This window comes from Lissotriton vulgaris, chromosome 5 (assembly GCF_964263255.1).
Source record: "Lissotriton vulgaris chromosome 5, aLisVul1.2, whole genome shotgun sequence".
Lineage (NCBI taxonomy): Eukaryota > Metazoa > Chordata > Amphibia > Caudata > Salamandridae > Lissotriton > Lissotriton vulgaris.
The window spans coordinates 2,010,828,928-2,010,847,140 of NC_141693.1; the positions used below are offsets into that span (position 1 = coordinate 2,010,828,928).

Below are 18,213 nucleotides of genomic sequence, written 5' to 3' on the forward strand. Positions count from 1 at the left end.
GCTTCACTCCTTCTGTAAATATTTAACAATGTAGCATGGCACACGACACATATATATTGCATGATGCATTACGAAGGTGTTGTTATGCACTTGAAGGTGGCGTTATGCGATGTTGTGGAAACATGAGAATAAATCAGCCCTTTGGCTCGCTGGTCCCCCGCTTACCTGGACGGAGGGCGACGGTGAGCACGAAGCGCAGCTCCTCAGACCGGGGCAGGTATGTGGCCGACACTGATCTGCCCTGGAGGTGCTGGACGAGCATGGGCTGCCTGCCCAGGGTATGGTCGTATTCCACAGTGTGGTTACAGTGCAGGGGCAGCACAGCTCCATTCTGCACCACGCGAGGGGTGGACCAGGCGTAGAGCTGTCCAGGGCCTGTCTGGATGTAGCGCTCGTTGAAATCCTGGAGTCACAGCGGGGAGGCAGTGATAAAATTCAACAGAGAAGAAAGACTCAGACAACAAAGATAACCAAATAATAGACAGCAAAGAGAACCTACTAATAACTGGATGCAGGGAAGAGACTTGTTAGAATTAGAACCACAACCTGAAGGAAACAAGGTGCACTAGAAACAGATAGAAGAGCCAGGACAGGCAGAGAAAAAGAATGTCAACAAAAGATTAAAAGAGAACCAGAACAAACACAGAGTGAAATAATTTTGCTAGAGCTGGAACGGAGAACCAAGACAAACAATAGAAGGGAAAGAAGAACCAGGTCAAATAACAGATGAGGGAAAGAATTCAGCAAAACAAAAACAGAAAAGAGAACCAGAAGAAACAGAGGGAAACAGTTAAGTGAAGAAGAGAAAGAAGAGCCATGACTAACACCAACAGATGGAAAAATTAAGTTGTAAAGGCAAAGGAGACCACGGTCAAACACAGACAAATGGAAATGATTCATCCAAAGCAGAAATGAGAACTAAGATAAACACCAGGAGATGAAAGGTTTTCTGCTAAAACCAGGAGTAGAGCCACAACAAATACCAATATATGCAAATAATTCAGCCAAACATGGAGAGGAGAACCAGGACAAAAATGGACAGAGGGAAAGCGCTCTGCCAAAACCAGAAAGGAGAACCAGAACAAATACAGACAGAGGGAAATAATTCAACCAGAAACAGAAAAAAAGAATGAGGACAAACACAGACAGAGGGAAAGAATTCAACCAGAAACAGAAAAGAGAAATAGGTCAAACACAGATAGAGGGAAATAATTCACCCACAAACAGAAAAGAGAACGAGCACAAACACAGACTGAGGGAAAGAATTCACCACAAACAGAATGGAGAACCAAGCGAAACACAGACTGGGGGAAATAATGTAATCAGAAACAGAAAAGAGAACCAGGATAAACTTCAACAAATGGAAATAATTGATCCAAAACGGGAAAGGAGAACCAAGTGAAACACCAAGAGAGGGAAAGAGTTCAGTGAAGAACAGAAAGAAAGAGCAATGACAAACACTGAGAAGGAAAGAATTGAGTCAGTAGCAGAATAGAGAACAAGAACAACCCCTGAAAGCTGGAATAAATTAAAGCCAAAACATAAAGTAGAACCGTGTACAAATTTAGGAAAAACCTGAAGCCATACCTTTTTAAGGAACACTACATCGTGACACAGTATCCCTCTTCCTGTCCAAGAAACAAGGTACCCCTCCAATCCCTTGTTGACTGCATCTTTGCCTTTTCTCCCCACCCCCATTCAGTGCTGCTCTGCATTACAGCCAGGTTTGAGCTTTACAAACACCACATACATCCGTCAAGTCATAGACAGATGGAAATGTTTCATCCAAAAAGGGAAACAGGAATCAATAATGGCAAGAGAGATAAACAGGAAGGGGAACCACAAATAAAATCCAGCAAAGTGCAAATGTAACATGAATCTCAGCTCATAATTAACTCTGGGCCCAATTTAGAGTTTAGTGGATGGAGCAGAGGCACAGGGTGGCTGGGGATTTAAATTCACCACCCTGCCTTTACTCTGTCCACCAAATTTAGAGTTTAGTGCTGGCCCTGCAGTGAGCTCTCTGCCATCACAGTGGTCTATACAAGGCCATTTAAAAGTCTGGTGTGCCTCCATCATTGGTTACAGACACTTACACCAAACTTGTAAAACTTTAATTTCCCCCCAAAAATCCCTCCTGGGGTGTGAGGGTCATTTTATTTATTTTTAGTGTATTCTGGCAGTGACGGGCAGTAAAAAACAAACCACTCAACCGTCCACTCTAAATAGGGCAGATGGACAAATGACTTATCTCCGACAGCCTGTAATACCTCGGACAATCAGAGGAAGGTTAATGAATAATTCCGAGGGCCACGATTTGCAGGAGTGAAAGAGAGATAGGTTTGTAAATGTGAACCATTAGTGCATCTAAGAGCAAACAGACTATTTGCCCAGAGCAGAAGAGTGAGGGAGGTGAGAGCCGACTATCTGGAGTTTTGCAATAACAGATAAGGTGAAAGTTCAGAAGAGAAGATGCCCAGAGCCTTTTACCAAAGCCGCTTAAAGGACAAGAAATATACGTCTGTAACTTTATAGTTATTTATCAACATATGCATTTGTCATCAAAAAGATGATCTAATTTAATCACAGGAAATAAGTGCCTAAAATTCAGGCAACACGCTCTGCAGATGTCTATTAGTAAGGAAAATTAAACTCGTTTGTTCCTGCTAGATTTTAGTTTGATAGAATCTTTTAAACACAACAAAGTCATGTAATATGTAATCCTAATACATGAAGGAAAGAGCTTGATGCTTTGCATTGATGTAGACTAGTCTTGTCGGCACTACGTAGCGTTGCAAAGGCTCTGTAAGGCACTTGGACGAGGGGATTAGCTACCATCGGTGCAGCAGGTGCAGTGCACCCGGACCCAGAGCCCTGAAGGGCCCAATGAGCCCTGATAGATGCTGTATTTTGCTACCCCAACAATAGTCAAATGGGTCATTTTCCTTGCTTGCACCAGGGCCTGAGGCATCATTGCTAAGCACTGGTTTGGATGGTGACCAGAAAGAGCAGGCCAGTCAGATGACCCAGCTCCAAGGAAGAACGGGCTACGGTCCGAATTTGAGTCTTATTAATGAGACGGCTTATACTGCAGATGACGGGGCACCACTGAAGCGCAGCGGTGGACCTGCTCTCTGACATTAGGATCTTGAGAAAAAACAGAATAATTCCCTAATATATGAAGTACTGCTTGAGGAAATAAGAGGGCATTGTTAATAATCGATTACGGCCCTGGAACAGGAGAGAGCCTATTCTGAAGCCATGGAGCCATTTTGGCACATTTGTAGGATCCACACACCCTGCAACTCTCACTGTTTGGTCCATAAGGATCAGTATTCTTAGGGTCAATAGGGGACAATACATTTTATCAAAGCAGGACACTAGGAGTTAATGATGGGGCACCTCCCATTAACAGAGTTATGAAGCCCGTACTGGCTGGGCCAGCAACACGTTAAGATTGTGAATGAGCTGACACAGCGATTTGTAATCAGGGTGCGAGACAATCAGGGTACCTGTAGGTCACCCCATTCCCAAGCCTATAATACCAACATTTCTGAGACGCCTTATACTGCTGAAAGCACACAGACTCTAATGCCTCCGAAACAACAGCTCAAATCCCAGAGGCAGCTCCTCACCTCAGAGGCTGCGCAGGGCGCAGCTAAGAAGGGTGAACTGCAGTAGAAAGAGACTCCCATCATGGCGACCTTACCTGAGGAACTCAGAAGCAAGAACCTTCATCCATTAAAACCTATGAAGGGATAGTCAAGGCCATCACAGCACAAAGAAAGATTGAGGTCAAATCAATGAGAACAGAGCTAGCCATGATGCAAACTGGGCTGGATTCTGCGGAACAGAAAACGGAGGCTGTGGAATTGCAATTGAGCTTAATGTGTTAGGGGACGAATTTGAACAGGTCTAGAATATACAAAATACCACTGGTGGACCTGGAGGACTGAAGGAGGTGTTATAACATACACATTGTTGGTTTACTGGAAGGAGAGGAACAGAACAATGAGGAGAGCGTCATGGTCTCTTTCCTCTGAGATGTTGTGCAATATGAATCTGCACTGAAAGCTGAACTTCAACAAGGACACTGTGGAAATTGAAGAAATTGATGTACATAAACAGAATTCATTTCCCTTTTTCTCCCACTCCTCTCCCTGCGAGTACCATGAATACCGTAAATTATTGACCGTATCACCCTGCCAGTAAGAGCCCATACCCATATGCATATGTACAGCCATTCTAGGCACCACGGCCTTTTACCCATTGGAATCCCCGGCTTCCCTCCTGTGCGTATCTTATACACCCTCCCACATGCATAGACCATGAAACCCTCTCCCTTTGCGCGACCCTGCTATGAAAGGCAACCCTCCTGCTTGGCCCATGCAACCCCCCACTTTCCTCTTGAAGAAGCATCCTTCGCCTCAGCTGACATAACCCCCCAGCTGTATCAGACTGCCCCTGTTCTCTCATGTACGGGTCATAAGATCTCTCTCTCTCTCTGTACGACTCTGTCCCTGCGCGCACCCTGACCCCCTCCTTCTCCCTCACATGGACAAGTCATAAACCTTCCTCTTCTGCAAGACCCTGTCCTTGGGATTCACGGCCGCGCCTGACCAACACCTCCTTTCCTTTCATGAATAACCCCTCTGTTAGTTAACCCTCCCTCCGCGATGGACTGTCCACACATGTCCGAGGCCATCGCCTAAGCCGGGAGATACTGTTTACTGAACCCACTATTGATCCTGGCTTCCCCACCCCCTGGGCTACGATCAGGCGCACACATCCTGATAATCAGCGGAACATTCTGCTGCGTCATGGCCCCTTCCCTTATCGACAGTTCAAGGGTTTCTATTGATAACATATGTGGGGTGGGATTGACACGAGGATTATAGGGATGTCTTTTCTTTGTATCACAAAGCCCTGATTGTAAGGTCAAATGTTTTGTAAGGTATAAAAGTCTGAGTCTCAAGCTCATTTGTTAGAGCACCTCCCGATGGCACCTTGTTTCGTGTCTGAAATGACAGGCTCTCCTCATGAGAATTAAACTATGTTCTTGATTCTTGCTTCCAGCGCCCGTCTCTTTATTTGGTAACTATCCAGAATGGGAACTAAGAGGCGTCTTGCGCCAGCAGCCTGGGCATCGATAGTAGTATGGACTGACGTTTCCACAATTGGCGTCCCAACGCGGGGTCCATCAGTGACATAAGGTCCAGTAAGAGAGATCCAGACGAAGAGGTGAACATCTAAATGATCGGAGTATACCTGCCTTGAGAGGGCCCTCGTCCGGCTGCTGATTGAATGAACTTCACCAATTCTGAACGGACCTCTCTTGAGTGACCTACTGTCCTGACTGGAATCCCACAGGACTGCTGCGGTAAAATCATGGAGTAAGAGAACGATCGGGCGCTGGAAGGAGGAAGGCGAAGAACTGCCCACACGGTCCGGTCCGGGTAAGGTCGCGTAAATGCGACAAATTGTGAAATGATTGTTTTGGATAATACTAGTATTACGCTTTTGTTGAAACCTCTGGAGATTCACCGTCTGCAAACGGAGAAAAACAACAGGCTCTCCCTTTGCAAGCAGTGAAGGATAGGTAACGCAGACTTTTGTCCCCATTGTAATCCGTCGTGCCTATCTTCCTCCCCCACTGTTTCCCGAACTGCCGTTCGTGGATTATTGTCTGGAGATTCTTTGTCTACAAACAGGGAAGAACAAGGTCTCTCTTTGCAGGTAGAGAAAGAGTGGGTAGCGATAACTTTTCGTGCCCACTTATTCTCCCCACTGAATTGTTTTGATTGACCGATTGTTCGGTATTGGTTCGTTTGAGGTATTCACCGCCGCCAAACAACGGAGAATAGAAATATTCTGCCTAGTCTTTGCCCGCTGTGATAAGATAGGTAATGCAGACTTTTGTCCCCGTTGTAATCCGTCATGCCTATCTTCTCCCCACTGGTTGGTAGCCTGTTTAGCCCGGACCGCTTATTAGAGATAAACCATCCAGCTCCACTGGAGGGCACACCTAATAAGGACATGTTCATTAAGTGTGGACTAGTCGCTATAGCTTATAATAGGTTATGGCATAAAAATATAAGAAAAAGAGTCAAGCGAAATCAGTAGGCCACTGATGAATTATCAACTTCGCTAAAAATAAAATAAGAAACGTTAGAAACAGTTCGCAATAAGAAAGATAAAAATGGCGAAAAAGTTTGACAGCAAGACAGCCACGAGGTAGCTAGGCTCCACCGTCTATTCCTGCTCCCAACATGTCTGCCTCATTGCCCACCACGCCCAAATAACGGTTACATGAAATAGATACAAATAAATAGGTACCTACCCCCATTCCGGAAGTTCCCGAAGTGCAATAGGTCCGCAGTTACGCCCATCCGGAAGGCGAGGCCTCGATGCGTGCAGGGCTCGGCTGACCGCAGTCGAAAGGGGAGGCTTTAGGGCAGACGGCCCGAGGAATCATGGAGGTCTCCCCTTTCCCTCTTCTGCTGCCCTGCAGGCCACGGCGGGGGGAGGGGGGGGCTGTCTTGCCTCAGCCACCGACCACCCCCCAAACCCCCCTCTCTTGCCTGATCTGGCCATCGACGAGGACCGGAGCCAAGGCGAGGTCGGACAACCCTGAGAGTTGCAGGTAGTCCCGCCACATGACCACACCTGGCGAGTTGCAGGTGGTCTCGCCTGGTCTGGAGGAGTTGCGGGTGGCCCCCGTCGGCGATGGCACTGGGGAGTCGCGGGTAGTCCCTCCTGCGACAACGCCGGAGGGTTGCACACAACAGCACTTCTTCTTTCTGTAATAATGGCTGAGACAACGAAGGGGAGGGGATGTCTTGCCACAGCCACCGACCCCCCCTCCCCCTCACATCGCCTGGTCCGCTGGTCTGGCCGCTACGAAAGGTCCAGGAAAAACAGTGCCTTGCAGGCCACCAAGGGACGGGGATGCCTTGCCACAACCATCGACAACCCCATCTTCATCGCCTGGCCCGGCCTTACCGAAACACTGGAGCCGGAGAACGGCGCGGGGTCGCTGGAAGGGGGAGGCGGCGCGAACGAGCCTCCCCCACCTCCCTCCAGGTGGAGGCTTCCAGCGACACCCCAACGCTCCTGCTTGATGAGGGTCCATATCACAGAGCGGGTTTTCCTGCCCGGGACGGGCTCACGCCCTGTGCCTCTCCTCAACCTTGAAGATTCTAGAAGAGCCGGGGGGGCCGACCTCTCCACGAGGTGCCCCCCGCCCTGCCCTGCCCTCCGACGGAGCCACGAGACGTCGGCGCACTCCTGCCGGCGCCAGCCTCGGTTTGAAAATGACTAAAATCCAGCAAGGATACAGATCTGTTCAGTTCCGGTGGAACATCAGAATGACCCGGTAGGAAAGAACATTGCCGCCCTCCCCACCTTTTGACTGTTAGTTTATGCTGCTAGTCTGTTACCCCATTGCGATAAACTTTTTGAACTGATAAAAGAGGTTCTGGTCCAACCACGAGTCATTAGAGATATTCTGACTATAATGGGACTTGCCTGACCTCGCCCAAAATGGCGCCGACACAAAATAAGACTTTTTAAATAAACCTTGTTGCACCCTGATTGCTCAGCCTTGATGCTCCAAGATATGTATGTCGTTTTTGGACAATGAAAGTAGATAAGAAGGATATTGAGTATGTGCTCAGAGAAGAAAGCAATATTGATTATGTGTTGGGACAATGAACTGATTTAGGGTAGGTACTACTTATGATGTGGAAAATGAGCTGGTGTAATGTAGGAAATGAGTGAGCATGTGGATAATGAATTAATGAATTAATTGGGAAACTGAATTATTGACATGCATCATGCTTGCCCTGTAGGAAAGTTCGATACGATTCTATTGCACTGCCGCACTTTATGCAATGAACTGCCACCAACTTTGTTCTTCTTATGCACAGTTCCAATCTGCTCCATGGCCGGTCCACTGGGTCGTAGGCCTGTATTTATACACCAGCACTTTTTATTAAAAGTATTTTGAAAAAGAAAGCATAATTGTAGCGGTTGCATTAATGAGTTTTGAATGTATTACTACGGTGAGCTACGGGAAAGTATGATTAAGGTTGAAGGTTAAAAAGGCCCGGTATTTAACAGCTACATTATGAGTCACAGGCAGCCGAAAAAAAATGTTTTAGACGCCCTTAAACGACACCACAGAAATGCCACCTGACCGCCACCCTTGCACGCAACCTAAAGGGGTCGCGACCAAGTGACTCATGTAGATACACAGATCATCAATGATTATCTATCTGATACTACTGGTCCCACTGGGCTTAAACGCCGAGATGGTAGAGAAATGCACTACATTGAGATAGGTCGAGTATGTGGTAAGTAAAAACATTTTCGGACTACTGCATGCTGATGTGGTTTGAATGCTGCCCCCACCCCCTTCTTTTTCCTCCCTTCTGCAGGTCACGTCGGAACGTCTGCTGGAGAATGGAAGAGCGATGATCGAACGACCGACGATAAGGGAAGGGGAGCTTTGAGCATAGTACTGACGCTAGACTTAGATATGACTGTTCCTCCATTAGAGCATAATGACTGGGAGGATGGACTGACATAGAAACTTGACGGGTACTGTATGACGGAAATTGACTCGAAATTAGCACGCTAGATAACGCGATTTTGACGTTTAATTAGATAAGGAAAGGACTAGGGAAAGTCCTGAGGTAAGGGTACCCAGGCACCACCCGTCTGGGAAGTTAAAAATATTGTTGATGTTCGAAGTGTACCACCTCCTTCTCACCCTCTTATAGATATAACGAAACTGCCCGACTGTTCTCCTGGTCGATACTCTCTGTTGCCTCAGCCCGGAGAACATCCAGCCAAAGGAAGAAAATAAAAAATGGTTTAAGATCCACCTATGAGCAATAGCCTGACCAGGTTAATTCCAGACTGCGGTGTGAGTATTAGCAACTGAGAACACTCGCGAAGGAAGTAAACGAGAGGAAAAGGAGGAAAAAGGTAAAAAGAGCTCAACACATAAATAAATAGGATACTAAAGATGCGCAGCATGCAGGAAACTTTTTGTTTGGCCAGTAACTGTTTTATGTTTTGTCGTGAACTCTTTTGTATGTAACACATGTACTGTCTTCCCTTGTCTGAGTTTATGTGTATGTAATGTACGGATTTATGTCTTCCCTCTGTCTGCGTTTGCGTGTTACCTGACCTCTGTCGTTCTGTGTTGTGAGCGCACTAAATGACCTATTACTGTACACGTCTCTCTCTCTCTCTCTCTGTCTCTCTCTCTCTATATCTCTATCTATATATGTCATACGTGTACCGAATGGCTCGTTTAGGTTGCGGACGACTCTCACTCCCTACGAGAGTCCTCCTGTCCCATCTTATTTGTATAGGAACATTGTGCCCCGTCAGCACCAGTCTGATTGGATACTTATTGAACGCGAAGGTGTTCAGCGAAATTGACAGAAACTAAAATGATTGTATCTCGCCATATTACTACCTCTCCTTTCCGCAAAATGAATGAACTCGAATTGGCTAAGAAAGAAAGGACAGGTAAGACGACTACGGTCCCCTAATCTGGCCTTTTATAGGGGAACTATATGTCAATGGCATCCTAATTTTTATTGTTAGAGACAAGCGCCAAGGTCCAGATTGACCCCCAATGCCCAGATTGCCCCACCCCCTTTTGCACCCAAGCGCGAATGCCCGAAGCGTCCCCGCCCCCTTTGATAGACCCCAGCTGCTGTTCCGGATATAAAAATGATGACCATGAGTAACTGTCGTCCCTCGAGAAAAAAATTGTTTTACCCTGACTCTCGATGATAGCGTCCCCGCCCTGTTTTGAAAGGGTTAGCCAGCCTTGAAGGGAAATGTTCCGAAATGTTGAATATGATGAAATGCACAGTTGATGGGAATCTTATTTATCCCTGCTTGAGTTATAAATAGGACGATGAATAAACTTGGCATGAACTCAGTAGGAATGCCGACATATGCACTGCTTGGTAATAGACCTCTGACTGTGACCGATGAGCGTAACTCCCAAGTGCGTAGATTCGAGGGAGGAATTCACCTGCATAGATGACTTCTTCTGTCAGTTCTCTAAAAACTTGTTTTGTACTTATTCAAAGATTTGCGATCACCGGAGGAGAAGGGTCGGACGTGCCTGGCTGCAGATCTTGAGACACATGCGACCTCGACCAAAGGTGGAGCTGCAGAGCAACAAGATACGGGACGAGACAGCAATTTCAAACGTGGGAAAATGAAAAATGACGGGCTGCCCTGAAGCCCTCCGTCTGCTAACCCACGTGTGCCTGGAGTCTCCGTCCCCCTTCTTTGAGCCCGATTGATGGGCCTGCCTGCTTGTTATCCTTTGCTCCCTTGGTCACTTTTGTGTGTCCCAGGAACTCTGACCCAACCCCGCCCTCTCTCCTATCGACTATTCGAACCACACACCCCCTTTTCCTTATAACTTCACGCCAAAAGGAAGAACGGCATTTAGATGGGAAAAGGGTGTTGCCACGGAAATATAGGTGCCGAGCATAAGGCACCACTAAAAGGACTGGTTAGGGAACAGGACTGTGGTCTAACAGCAGAGGACTGACCGCACCCTGCAACGCGTAAGGATAGACCCGAGCTGGACCTATAGCTCCACCGCCGGTGCTCAACAGCGCCAACGAAAGGACACGGACCAGAGCCTACCAGTGATGGCTCACTGCTAAAAGACACTGTGACGAAGAAACCTTGTATATTGAACTGAATTCCGCCCTCAACCACTTGGTCCAAATGTTCATTGGTCACATTTTTGAGTCAGAAGCATTTATGCTATGTAGTACGCTTGAATGTTAGGAACTCGACAACTGCAATCTCCTATGTGCTGCATTCTGCCCATCACATCAACTGTCCATGTTTATATGCCAAATGTTAATATTGACAAATATTAATTCTTCAACCACGCCTGTTTATTTTTTGTACCCCAATCAATTACAAAAATGAACGCTGTAATGTAAAAAGGGGCGACTGTGGAAATTGAAGAAATTGATGTACATAAACAGCATTCATTTCCCTTTTTCTCCCACTCCTCTCCCTGCGAGTACCATGAATACCGTAAATTATTGACCGTATCACCCTGCCAGTAAGAGCCCATACCCATATGCATATGTACAGCCATTCTAGGCACCACGGCCTTTTACCCATTGGAATCCCCGGCTTCCCTCCTGTGCGTATCTTATACACCCTCCCACATGCATAGACCATGAAACCCTCTCCCTTTGCGCGACCCTGCTATGAAAGGCAACCCTCCTGCTTGGCCCATGCAACCCCCCACTTTCCTCTTGAAGAAGCATCCTTCGCCTCAGCTGACATAACCCCCCAGCTGTATCAGAATGCCCCTGTTCTCTCATGTACGGGTCATAAGATCTCTCTCTCTCTCTGTACGACTCTGTCCCTGCGCGCACCCTGACCCCCTCCTTCTCCCTCACATGGACAAGTCATAAACCTTCCTCTTCTGCAAGACCCTGTCCTTGGGATTCACGGCCGCGCCTGACCAACACCTCCTATCCTTTCATGAATAACCCCACTGTTAGTTAACCCTCCCTCCGCGATGGACTGTCCACACATGTCCGAGGCCATCGCCTAAGCCGGGAGATACTGTTTACTGAACCCACTATTGATCCTGGCTTCCCCACCCCCTGGGCTACGATCAGGCGCACACATCCTGATAATCAGCGGAACATTCTGCTGCGTCATGGCCCCTTCCCTTATCGACAGTTCAAGGGTTTCTATTGATAACATATGTGGGGTGGGATTGACACGAGGATTATAGGGATGTCTTTTCTTTGTATCACAAAGCCCTGATTGTAAGGTCAAATGTTTTGTAAGGTATAAAAGTCTGAGTCTCAAGCTCATTTGTTAGAGCACCTCCCGATGGCACCTTGTTTCGTGTCTGAAATGACAGGCTCTCCTCATGAGAATTAAACTATGTTCTTGATTCTTGCTTCCAGCGCCCGTCTCTTTATTTGGTAACTATCCAGAATGGGAACTAAGAGGCGTCTTGCGCCAGCAGCCTGGGCATCGATAGTAGTATGGACTGACGTTTCCACAACACGTAGTATGCTTGAGTGGCCTTAAACATCAGAACACTCGTAGAGGGTTGTCTCTTGAGACTCCAGTAAGCACGAAAGGTCATAACCTTAGCTAAGATGCACAACAGCCCCTTCCTGTTCCAGAACCACAACATTATCATAGCTGGGGGTTTCCCATATGTAACCTCCTTGGAATGGACGAAATTCCTGTTTCTCTGCCCCAGGCTCTGAGTAAGGAATCTCCATTATGGCCTTTAGAACCAGCGATGTGGTTAGTCACAAGTGATAAGGAATTCACCAAACCAGAGGATCTAGAATCATTTCTGGACAGTAGAGTACTGGAAGCAGCAACTCTGCTACAAGTCAATATAACAGATAGTGTTCAACCAGCTAGTTAACCAAATCCACAAAAGAGACCGGATCGGCAACAGAAAGGTACTGCCCCAAGCTGAAAGGATATTGGGAGGGAGTAATACAATTCCTTCAGTCTACCTTGAGTTACCTCTTACCAATGAACCCAGACACTATACCTCTAAGCCTTAGGCAAGCTGGGTACAAAGGCCTCTCAAAACAATATTGGCAGGTTGTATTGCAGGGTTTGGGAATCCCAAAAACTACCACTGCATTTAACTGGAAGATGAAGTAAACTCCATCCATAATACAACAGTACCAGAGACTTTAGGGTATGCTTGCTCTTGAACAATTGAACAGTAATGTACAGGGTACAAGCTTACGATTTGAGAGCAAGTCGAAACTACTACAGGCAATCACGAGTCAAGACATTTCAAATGTAGTTTGTCCCCTAGATGGAGGGCAAGGGGGTAATTTTGCTGATGAATGGTCAATTAAGCAATACAATCCATAACAAGAGAAAAATGTGAGAGCATTTTCTATGTGCTGATAAGATACATAGGAAGAGCTCTGTAATGTAAATTTGCATATAATCAACCTTGTTGGGGGGAGGGGACTAGGGTATATGTAATGAATGCATATTAGAGAAACGGTACTTGTTAGTAACACAACAAAGAAATGTCTTGCTTGATTAATATTACAAAACTTAATACAAATACATTTGATAACAAAATAGTGGTTTTGGCGTGTTGATTATAATATCGCACTATGACTTTGACTAGCAAGCCACTAAGCATTACACATATGTTTCACCAAGTCTCTTTATTAATTAATGACCTGAAAAATATTCTTTAGCTGCCAAACTCTCCCGAGGAACACAGTGGAGTCTCAAGAGAATCTAAAACAACATTTGTTACAGGTACTCTAAAACGTACTTCCTTTGGTACATGAATCTATCATAGATTCACATGGTATGCATCAACCACCAAGCCACGCCCCTTGTCAGGAGGAGGAAGTGTTGGGTTCGAATACACTGGATATATATGTTAAAGTAAATTATTTGTAATCATCATGCGGATTTGTCATTGGTATTGACATTGCCGTCAAAATCATTGAGTATCTCTGCCCGTGCAGGATTTTGCAGCACAATTTTTAAGAAGAACCTTTATCCTGAACCATTCTGTTTATTTTTCTTTAAAAAAAATAACCCAATAAGATTTAGAAAATAAAACAATTTACAATCCTTTCCAATTCTGTTAAAAAAATGTAAAGGAACTGCAAGATTGTGTTGCCCCATACGCAGCAGGGCCTCTTTCGCAAGACATTACCCTTTAGAATCAGGTTCTAGAAAATATGTCATATTGGGTCATGAAGCCAAGAACAATGAGGAAGTGAGGTTGAGTTTGAAAAGAGTGGAGAATGGAGCGTTTTCGAGAGGTCCCAGCTTAGGCCCAGAGACGAGGATATTGGGTCTGCAGAAGAGTAAAATATAAAAAGACATTGCTGATAACTTTGAGAGTGTCTCCTCAGACACCGCTCAGAGTCTCAGATCTTTCATCTTCCCTCTGTTCTCTTACTTTACAGGCACCAGAGACCCACCTGAACCACCACAGTGGACGATGCAGAGAGGGATTCTGGGATAAATCCATTGATCACCATGTCCAGCAAGAGAGCGCCTTCAGAATCCAGACCGCGGGCGATGTGTGTCACCCGCACAAGCTCTCCTGGAAGGAAAAGGAAATAGCAATCACAGCTGGAGCACCAGACATTGGAGGGGCACTACGGTAGGTCAAGTCACAAATACCCTCACTCCCCAACCCCACAGCCCCTCGTACACCATGCACCCACCCTACACCATCACCACAAGGAGCACAAAGGCAACAGTCTGGCTCACCTCACATAAATCTGACTACATATATAAACTAAACACATGATACAAAAGGCAGAGGCTCACCCCACTGCCCGTTCCCCCATATGGAAGGTGCCTGAGAGCATAGGGTGCAATGTCAGATGCTAAAGGCACATAGGTCTCAATGCAACCGTGGTATCTACCACATCACAGACCTACTCATAGCATGCTTCAGGCCTGTCACCAAAGGACCACAGTGAGACTTGGGCAATCTCATGATGCTTCACAAAGAAATGAGCATCTCACTGACTGAGGGTGCTGGGTGGCCTTCTCCATATAGATGTCTAACTCCCTGCCTGCTCTGCAGTCTGAAGGTCCTCTTGTGGCCTTCTACAGATGGGTGTCACCCTCATTCCTGCTCTGAAGTCAGAAGTTCATCCTGTAGCCTTCTGCACTTGTATGTCACCTCCCTGACTGCTCTGAAGTCACATGATCCCTAAGCAGCCTTCTTCGGATGGATGGCACCACCCTGGCTCTTATGAAATAGAAACCTCTTTGCAGATGATTCCACAGACTCAATTCCTGTTGACATGTAGGACCTCTGCCCCATCCATCCTCCAGTCGCACCCACTCGTTCACCCTCCAACTCTTCTGGGGCACCCTTTTGCAACCTGAACCTCACACCTGGAGCAAGCTTTCAGAGCATTTGACTCATCCTCACCTGTAGTGAATTCCACCTGGGACTCCTGACGGAAGACGCCTTTGGTCAGAGCAAATCCGTTCGCCGTGCCACCGTTCTGAAAGGCCGAGGACCAATAAACGGGGGCAGTGACTGCAACCAAAGTCCTCATCAGCGGTCCTGGCGGAGGATAAGCAAAAAGAGTCAGTTACTCTGTCACGGAAATTGCGGTTGGAAGCTGAACTTTCCAGGCAGTGACTTGGCACCAAGACCAAGCATCTCATTCTCACCTCTGAACTTCATGAGATTTAAAAAATGTCTTACATTTACCATAGATTAAATCAGCCAACAAATTAGAAATACGGTGATACAGAGCCGGAAGACAGAATTAGGCTGCGGGGGCTGTGAGCAGGATTAATACTTGAATGAATAATTGAACAAATAAATATCTGGGACGTGCAACCGCTGCCCTGAGGTTTCCTGGCAATACCTTGGGTATTCTGCCCTAAATACACCTGTCCGTCACACTGGGCTGGGTCTACGGTTGGTGCTCCTCTCTACCATGCTTCTGTCTCCGCCTCACTCTGTTGGATCCACCCACGTGTGCTTGGAAGCTGGTCCCAGGCTTCTCTGAGCTGTACAATGTTTACTTTGTGTCTTGACTTACCAATGCTGGGCGGGATGTTCTCGATGCTGGTGCTTATAGTGGCGGTGCCGGAGTAGTGGTCCTCCGTGATGTTGGCGCTCATTGAGGCGATTCCAAACTCTCTGTGGTTAATGATTCCGATCAAGCTCCCTCTGACCCTCAGTGGCCCGGCTGGCAAGGAGGAACAGAAAAGGGAGGGGAGAACACGGAATAAATAACACTCCATGGGGACCTGCCCTGCCAGAAACATCATGAATCAATCATCAACTGATAGCGAAGGACGATCGAAGAGACACCTACTGATGTCAAGGACTAACCCAACTGCGTGGAAGGTTTGCATTTACAAAACCTTTCAGATCACAGCCCCAGATGGTCACTGCTTGACCAGTGCATTGTCCAATATATCCCTTGATTCAGAAAAGAAATACAAACCATGGAGCCTCCCTATGACCAAGAGACGTCTTGCATATCCTGTCCTGGGACTCAGCCATAAAGCTACTTGCCATTGCTGCAACCTGGCTGTCTACATACCCATGGGGTGGTACCGGCAGGCACTACACTTCTCCCTGTGACTCGGTGGTTACTCCCAGACCCTACTGCTTGCGCAGCTGCTTGACTGATGCACTTGTGCCTCTGATGCCCCCTCCCCCCCCCCCACAAAAACCCTTCCCACCACCATTGCCACTGCCCATAAATAGGTGCATAGAACAGAGCTCCGCTGGGACTGCAGCGAAGGATTGCTCCTGAATGCTTACTAATTGTTCATGCTGCTTCAGAATGTATCTGTTCACTCTCATGGTGGAGGTAAGATCTGTAGTGCCCCTCAGTGACAGAGCAACAGACTACAGGTCTCTCCTGTGACCTCAACATAAGGCATACTTCATAGTCACTGGTGCCCCAGCCCTTTTTTCCTCTCCTGCTCTCTCGTCTATCCATGCTGGGTCTGGTGGCTCAGTGGACTAAGGCCTCTACTGTAGGGGCATGTGTTTGACCTCATGGTCACAGGTTCAAATCCTGTCTGGCCCACTCAGTCTTTCATCCTTCTGAGGTGAATCAAATGAGTTTGATTCAGCTCAATAACAATAAACATCTGTTATTCAGCATCAAGATGCCCTTGAGTGAACGTGCGCTTTACAAATACTTATGTCATGTGCGACAGCGCTGGTGAAGGCGGCTACTCTGAGCCGTGTCGGCTCCAGTTAAAGGGGGGATTAAAACTACAATCAGCTCCACAGCATTCGCTCACCAGCCAGTCACTACTGGTCCTCAGCTTTTTTTGTAGCAATCCTACATGGCCAGACCTGAGGTGCTTTAAACATATTTAGATTAGAAAACTACAGCTTGAGTTCCCAGAATGACATCTCTCCACTGCAGAGAGTTTCACGGCAATGCGTCTCTTGCAGGCGGCCCTATGGACAACATCTGGACTGAGGACTCCTGTCTTCACTCCTTTTTCTTCTAAAATATCCCAAAAGCCCTTGTTCTAATAAGATGCTGGGGCGCATTCATTGTGAAACCTCACAGCCTCTTTGCACATTTATTGGTAAATTTAGATTATGAGAAGCTTCTCTGAAAGTCTAACCACAATGTGATGATACTTACCAGGGCAGGGTCCCTCCTGGCAGGATGCCGTGTCCACGCCGTGGCCTGTGCAAACTTTACCTCCATTCTGTGGGGCTGGGTCGAGGCAGGACCGGGTGCGTTGGCGCTCTCCCCCACCACAGGATACGGAGCAGACCGACCAACTGCCCCAAGCTGTCCACTTACCGTCCACTTCGGCAGAAAGAGAAAGTGTATTGATGGGGCAGAGGATGGAAGCGGTGTTCAGGAGGTAGGTACAGGAAGAGAAGCAGGGAGAGAAAAGGAGGAGGGGTAGAGGTAGCAGGAGAGAGAAAAGAGAGAGGGCAGAGAGGGGAAGAAGTCAAAACACTGATGTAAACCTAGAACATTGTATGGAGTAATGCTGCTACGACTGATTTATGACGGCTTTGCACACTGTAGTAATAGACAACATTCATAAGAAATCTGCACGCATACCTGGAGATGCGCACATCCCGAGATCTCAAACTTTCTGTAAATTCCTCATTCTTAAAGAAAGCTGAAATCATACTGCAACATCACAAACATTATACAAATGGAGCTGATTGTTTTTATGACATCACAAATAAACATTCCTCAGGGAGGCACATTATAACATCAGGCCACCCATGCATTATGACATCACACTCAAACATTCTACGAGAGAAACAGCATTTGTATTATGATATCACCTTCTGTGAGCTGCATAAATATGACATCACTATCAAAGATTCTTCAAGAGGAGCTACACACGCATGCACATGTGAATATCACCACAATGCACCATCCTGCAAGAGGCAAGCGTGCTTCATACCTGGACATGGGGAGAGTAGGCAGCTCCTGGACTCGGTGTGCCGGCCCGGGCAGGGCAGACCGCCATTGGCCGGCGCGGGGTCATTGCACAGCCGGGTCCTCTGCTGGACACCTTGGCTGCAGGTTTGGCTGCAGGGTCCCCAGTCTGACCAGTCTGAGAATCCTCCATTAGCTGAAGAGAGAAGACACACAGCCAGTGAGTCCATAACGCAAATGATGGAGGGTG

At 47.0% G+C, this 18,213-nt stretch overlaps 1 protein-coding gene across 1 annotated transcript in view; it reads right to left on the reverse strand.

The window, feature by feature from the left end:
• HMCN2 (hemicentin 2) overlaps positions 1-18,213 on the reverse strand; it is a 563,480-nt gene that overhangs the window by 66,013 nt on the left and 479,254 nt on the right. The window contains exons 75-80 of the mRNA XM_086924818.1: positions 17,989-18,159; positions 17,199-17,369; positions 15,618-15,767; positions 14,993-15,130; positions 14,022-14,146; positions 166-403 (exon numbers count right to left, since the gene is read on the reverse strand). Of these exons, the coding sequence (XP_086780944.1) occupies positions 166-403; positions 14,022-14,146; positions 14,993-15,130; positions 15,618-15,767; positions 17,199-17,369; positions 17,989-18,159 (993 nt within the window). The remainder of the gene's footprint in view (positions 1-165; positions 404-14,021; positions 14,147-14,992; positions 15,131-15,617; positions 15,768-17,198; positions 17,370-17,988; positions 18,160-18,213) is intronic.